The following is a 6,875-nucleotide window of genomic DNA, read 5'->3' on the forward strand; positions in this document are numbered from 1 at the left end:
TGAATGCCAGAAAAAAAATGCTACTACAAAACGTTGAAAATTACACATGGAAAGGTTGTTTGTGCACGAGACTTAAAGCATCAAGCATCATTTCCAATGATACAAACCTATGAAGAATCGCAACTGAGAAGAACAAATACAGAAGGGGTGACTAAGAGGAACCTCGTAGTCCTGCAATGATCAAGCTCGTTTGAAGGATTGGGCAGGGGCCGCGGCGCGCGCGTTCCCCCTCTACCACAAATTACGACGTCCACTCTCCCACTTGGGGAGATGGTAAGCCAGTGCTCCTCCCGAGTGCAATGGAGGCCACTAGCCTAGGACATGGGCCCTCTTGATCGCCCATCGACCCCGTCCAGGTAAGTATGGAGAAAAGGCCGGGGGAAGCACTTCTTGATGACCTCGCCTGTTCCCCTGTTCCAGAAATCGTCGATGTGGGACTAATTTCCATCATTCGAGTAACCAACCAGTCAGGAGACCTTTACTTTCGCCCTGTTCCCACGCACTGTAGGTGAATGCCTTGGACCGTCCGATGTCCACCCAAAACCCAGCCGGAATCCTGAACGAAATGAACCAACCCCGGATGAGTTGGAGGGCAAAAGTTCATGAAGCAAATGGCTTCTGTGGCAGCAAACCTCAAACTGGAAGAGTTTATAGCTTTGGTCGACTCTTTAGGTCGGATCGCATCTGTAACGTTTGATTCGATCTATGATTGTCTCGTCCGATTGATTCCGCTCGGGCTTGATTGTGGTTAACCGACTCGCTCTGACATATCTCTGACTCGGGGAACCACTTAGGGTTTTTTTATAAGCGTGGGCGGCGGTAGAGGGAGACGGAGAGAGAGCGGGAGAGGGGATGGCGGTGGACATGGGGAAGCTGCGGTGGGGAGAGCTCGATGACGACGCGGAGGACCTCGACTTCTTGCTGCCGCCGCGGGTGGTGGTCGGGCCGGACGAGAATGGTGTGAAGAAGGTGATCGAGTACCGGTTCGACGACGAGGGTAACAAGGTTCGGGTCACCACCACCACCCGCGTCCGCAAGCTCACCCGCGCCCGCCTTAGCAAGCGCGCCCTCGAGCGTCGCTCCTGGCCCAAGTTCGGCGACGCCGTCCACGAGGACGCCGGCGCCCGGCTCACCATGGTCTCCACCGAGGAGATCCTCCTCGAGCGCCCCCGCCCCCCCGGTTCGACCCTTGTCTTCTTCTTCTTTTTAATCACCTTCTGGTTCCTCTTTGTTAGGCTTTTAAGTCAATTAAATTCGATTAGTTCTCTTCTACTTGGCGTATGTCTCTGTGGTCAAAAGAGACGATCGATAATTGAACTTCTTTTAGGAATTCTTATTTCTGATCTGTGATGTGTCAATTTACTAGTATTTTTCTTTCTCGATCAATAAAAAGATATCTCCTTTTTGTGCAAATTGACATTTCCTACAGACGATGTTGCCTGTTCCTGGATCCGTGATGCAAATCCATATCTTTACTGTCCTAATTGGGACTTCGGGGTGTGGGTGATTTAAGGGATTAATCTGGAACTGTCCTTATGCTTTGTTTTCCATTGGATATTTCTGATCGGATTAGAGCCTGAAGGCCAATCACTAGATCCTGATTTTGGTATCTGTAATGATTTAGGTGTGCATGACCAGGCCGCAGACTGTTCACCTTTGTTGTCTTCTCCATGAACAGTAGCCCTCCACTATACTATATTCTGCAGTCTTCGGTATATTAGAATAAGATCCCTAATGAAATCAAGGGCTTATGATTATACTTAAAATGCGAGAGTTGCAAGTAAAAAGTCTTGTTTGGAGAGTAAGAATAAAATGGGGATTCTTAATGTTACACTCGGGAGTATTGTCCCATGCCTCCTTAGTCCATACTAAGAAATAAGAATAGCCTCCACTATGTATCTTGTCTGTTGGGTTATTTGTGTGTATATATGTATATATTATCTATAATTACCATAAATATTTTATGAACATATACATTTCTTTCCCTGTTTTGTTCTTGGGTGTTGTTTCGGAAGTGGAAACTCCCTATTTAATTGATAATTGGCAAGCACCTTATGTCCTTAAAAATTGGGGGTTTAGGTATCAACTGACGAAGGTATGGTTCTTTCACAATGCATTGGTACTGAAGGCGAAAATAGATCTGATGAATGGAAAGTCTGAAACTACGGAAAGATCTCCCAGTATATATTTCTTTTGATAGGTTCTTTTTTATCTACAAGAGCATCTATTACTACATTAACTGTTTTATAGATGGACATATTTTATTCCAGTTCCTTATTTGTATTTGTTTTGAGAATCTATTGGTGATCTTGGGAACTCTCTGTCGAAGAAGCCATTGTGAATCATCTCATGTCTGTAAAGATTTGAGGTCTAGCTATCGACCGGTGAATGCTTGGATCTTCAAATACATTGGACTGTTTTCGCTTGTTTACATAAAGTGCAGATTTTTACATCATCGATGATGTTTAAGAACAAATTCATATTGAATCATTTTTAGGAATTGGCAAGTATTGTAATGATAAAAAGACTAACCTCTGTTGCTAGTCCTGTTGACTATGCTGATGAGACTTTTCTCCTGGGTGATCAAAGATAAACATGGAATACATTATGTGTGGAAATTGGGCCAAGTAGTACAATTTTAAAAGCACTTTATTACTAGTCTTGTTTATATTAAAAGTGGGCAAGTGGTTTATGTTACATTTACTTTAGTCGATGAGAGTTCATTGACACTGAAATAACAACACCATATTGTTGTATGGTACATTATAGGCAGTACATGCACAATTGTATTCTGTACTTGTAGTAACTTAAGCAGGTCAAACAGATGTATCATTGATGTTTCAGGCATGTGTGATGATCGGAAGCATATATTTGTTCTGATCTATCCTTTGACTGAGGGGGGAAGATTCTTTGTGTTTTTACCACTTAAGTGTCATGTGGAAGAGGCAAGGTGGTGCATGTGAAGGTGGGTGGGTGTCTCGACATCAGATACAATCTCCTTCTCTGTTATGGCAAGGGAAATTTAGAATGTCTCAGACAACAATGTGCTGTTCTATTAAACAATAGTTTCATCTCAGAAGCAATTTATGGAGACTTTGAGCTTTGAGGCTAGTGCTATAGACATAAAAAAAACAACACATATGTATCTTGGTGTTAGGGAGTTTCAACATCATGGGTTACCTCCTGTCTGAGGTTACCATCAACAAATGAGACAATTTGTTGTTTCTTCAGGCAAAGTCTGTTTTTATTTGATATCTTTAGCAACAAACTAAAGTAAAAATTATCTTTCAAGCATACATAAAAAATAGTTAATCTGAATTTTTAAATTATATTTGTATCATTCGATATGCAAAAAAAACAAGTCTTTTCTAAATTCAATCTGTTATGTGTGCTTTGTTTCTAATTCTCTCATTTCTTTGGTGTCCATCGATCCCCATCTTCGATAGGCAGCAAAGCGGAAGAACCAAAGGTTGCAGGGGATCCATTAGCTGCCATGGGCAAAGCAGGTGCTGTCCTCATGGTATGCAGGACTTGTGGTAAGAAGGGTGACCACTGGACATCGAAGTGCCCTTACAAGGATCTGGCACCACAAACAGACAGCTTTATCGACAAGCCTCCTGGTGCTGAAGCTGCAGCTTCCACCACAGGCACTGGCAAGGGCACCTACGTGCCTCCTAGCATGAGAGCAGGTGCAGAGAGGAGCGGGACAGAGATGAGGCGTCGTAACGATGAGAACTCGGTTCGTGTGACCAATCTGTCGGAGGACACCCGTGAGCCTGACCTGTTGGAACTCTTCCATACTTTTGGCCCCGTCACTCGTGTGTATGTTGCTGTGGACCAGAAGACCGGGTTTAGTCGAGGATTTGGCTTTGTCAACTTCGTCAACAGGGAAGATGCAGAGAGAGCCATCAACAAGCTTAATGGCTATGGCTACGACAACCTTATCTTACGGGTGGAGTGGGCGACTCCAAGGCCGAATTGAGACTCTAATTTCTGCAATTTGTTTAGCAGATTCTGTTCTTAACATTTAGCAGATTCAGTGTTTTTGTCATGTGGCTTTATAATTTTGTTTATGGGTGGAGTGGGCGACTCCGAGGCCGAATTGAGACTCTACTTTCTGCAAGTTGTTTAGCAGATTGTCCTTAAAGATGATCACTGTTTTTGTCATGTTGCTTTGTAATTGTCCTAGAAATTTGTTTTAGATTTGAATTATCTTGGCAAGACGACAATGCATATTTATGTTGAGCATATCTCATGTTTGCACTATACAAGCAGTCAAATGGATTGAAATCTCCTTTTGTGTGCTCAGTTTCCATTACTGTTTCTTCCTATTATATTTCTAGCATCTCAACATTCTTGTTCGACCGGAGACCACAGCGTCAACCTAAATTTCTGTTCCTTTCAACTCTCATCCACCATGCAATGAGTGCACAACTCCTTCCATCATATATAATTTTTTTCTTCGTTTTTGTCATTTATCCTTTGTAAAAATAAAAGAAAATGATGATCTCTCTTCAACCATGTTTTCGAAGAATCTGTATTCAACCTTTGATGCAGTCTGTTCTCACGAGATCGATTAAACAAACAGCCGAAGAAGACAAGGAAAGATGCTCTCGACGTAATTTCCTTGTCGTTGCAATTGTTCTTTACTAATCGTCTCTACAGCTGACGTACGAGCTGATCGCCGGAATTCGCTCCTTGATTAGCTTAATAAACTCAGCCAAAGAAATTTCTCTACAAGGTGATCGCTGCTGTCCCACTCGATCATTCCATTGCGGAGAAGTAAGCCGTCGGAGACACGCAGTTTAACCCTCCTCAGAAAGGCACAAAGGAGAGGGATCGATGCATGTTGAATCAACAGGTCCGATGTTAACCGAGGTCTAAGATTAGGTCGGCGGCTTCATGCATCGGTGTCGTCATAGATTGAGTTGGGACCTCATGGGAGCCAGCAAGATCTTGTTTGTTCTCACCATAAAATTATGTCCTACGTGAGGAAAGCTTCCACAACATCATCACGAACCGAGTTTTAAAGCTGTTTCTGATGATTGCCTATGATCAGCAAAACGAGAACTCCGTGTGTTCGAGCAGGACCAAACACGTGGTATTAATCAACTTTAGGTCTTCTGCATTCATATCTTGCACCAGTAGTCTTTCCTGCACTAAAAGATGAAGATGAACAAAGTAATACGGTTGGTCTTCTCTTCTTGCAGCAACAGCAAACATAGAACATACCGATAGCTCTTTTGCCTTTGTGGCCATGATTTAGACTTGAGCTGAAGCTGTGAAGCCGAAAGAACAGTGACAAGACCATTAAGTAATGCTTACCGAGGTATGTTTTGTTGTTGTTGTTGAATCCAATCCAAGTCTGTTCATAAGGGTAGAATTCAACCTTGGACTTAATTATAATGGGGAAGGAAGAACGAGTTGTGCAGATAAAAACAGAAGTAGGTTGAGAAACAAAAAGCACCTAAAAATTACATCGAAGAGACTTTCTAGGCTTAGCATTCCCTCCATAGATTCTCATGTACCTGTCTTTGTCCCCAGCTCGGAGGATATAGATGCTTTGTCCTCGGGGCTTCCCCTCCTCTTCTCCATGGAGTTTTGGAAGTGGGCAACGACAGAATACAGCAGCAGCGGGCCTCGGATCCCCGGGCTCGTCGTCGACGAGTCGTGGGAGGACGCTGCAGGCCGGTCGGGAGGCTGCGTGTGGCCGCCGAGATCTTACTCCTGCAGCTTCTGCAGACGAGAGTTCCGGTCGGCGCAGGCACTCGGCGGGCACATGAACGTGCACCGAAGAGATCGAGCCAGGCTCAAACAGTGTTCGAGCCTCAGCGGGGAAACCACGGACGACCATCGACGTCCAGATCCTCGTAGCCCCCCACTCGTCCTCCACCCTGCCGCTAACCCTAACCCTAATTCCGGTGTCGTACCACCGAAACCTGCTCCTCCTTTCTCTTCCAGCATCACTCGAGACTACCTCACCGGGTCGAACCTCTCCACGATCACATCTCCGGGAGACTCCACGGCACCTCTCCATCTCCTCGTCGTCTCGGAGTCCGGCGTTCTGGGATCATGGACAGATCCAGAAATCTCCGACGAGGAGACCAACTGCAACAAGAGGAGGAGAATTGAGCCCACGCCCGAAGTCTTCTTCCTTGCAGCCTTTTCTGGTGATCGACGATACGAGGTACTCGATGAAAACCCCGTCCAGGAGTTGGATCTCGAGCTTAGGCTCGGAGATGCTCCTAAGATCAAGTAGAATCAAAACTCTTTTGTCTGAATCTTTATGCACCTCTCATCATTCTTCCATCTTCCAACTCATAGATTTCCTCTTAGTCATAGATTGTGATGATAAAAACGAAGATGTTAGGTTTGGTTGCAACTGTAAAATGGTTGACTACAATCTTTCTGAAAATAAGATGCTCAAATCTTTTTCGAGAAAAATTATCCCTTTCTCAATCTTATCTTTGCCATTTGTTAGATAAGAATAGATTTGATAAGGACTTATAACTCTCACAGATGGAGTATTACAATGGAAGGATCCATTAGATAACAAAACATTGCTTCTAAGTCTCGATGAATCAATCATATTATGATCGGTTTATTCTTGTGAGTTAAGCATATGGAATGTCTCTTCCTCATCAGTATACAGATTCCCTTTTACGAAGCATTCCAAGACACGATGGGATGTCTCTTCCTCGTAAATCCATCTATTTGTTCTTCAGGGCTCCGCAGGGAATACTTGCACTGCTTTCTTCACTGCTCTCTTTTGTTCCTTCTTCTCCATGTCTGCAACCTGAAACCTTAATCGTATATGGTCATGGCATCGAAGCGATACAAAACAATGGCGGAAAGGAATGAGGAGGACAAGCTGT

The 6,875-nt window shown here is 44.0% G+C and overlaps 2 protein-coding genes and 1 non-coding gene across 3 annotated transcripts; 2 read left to right on the forward strand and 1 right to left on the reverse strand.

The window, feature by feature from the left end:
- Positions 1-203: 203 nt before the first annotated feature.
- LOC135596299 (U1 spliceosomal RNA) lies at positions 204-364 on the reverse strand. The gene has a single exon (XR_010480918.1). It is a non-coding gene; the product is annotated as a U1 spliceosomal RNA (small nuclear RNA).
- A 439-nt stretch (positions 365-803) lies between these two features.
- Positions 804-4,292, forward strand: LOC103968973 (uncharacterized). Its single transcript, XM_009382354.3, has 2 exons — positions 804-1,180; positions 3,447-4,292. Exons 1-2 carry the CDS (start codon positions 853-855, stop codon positions 3,980-3,982), a joined length of 864 nt encoding a protein of 287 aa, XP_009380629.1. The 5' UTR covers positions 804-852; the 3' UTR covers positions 3,983-4,292.
- A 1,301-nt stretch (positions 4,293-5,593) lies between these two features.
- Positions 5,594-6,259, forward strand: LOC103969855 (transcriptional regulator SUPERMAN-like). The gene has a single exon (XM_009383495.3). It carries the CDS (start codon positions 5,594-5,596, stop codon positions 6,257-6,259), a length of 666 nt encoding a protein of 221 aa, XP_009381770.2.
- The last annotated feature ends 616 nt before the right edge of the window (positions 6,260-6,875 follow it).

Source organism: Musa acuminata, chromosome BXJ1-10 (genome assembly GCF_036884655.1).
Source record: "Musa acuminata AAA Group cultivar baxijiao chromosome BXJ1-10, Cavendish_Baxijiao_AAA, whole genome shotgun sequence".
NCBI classification, from domain to species: domain Eukaryota; kingdom Viridiplantae; phylum Streptophyta; class Magnoliopsida; order Zingiberales; family Musaceae; genus Musa; species Musa acuminata.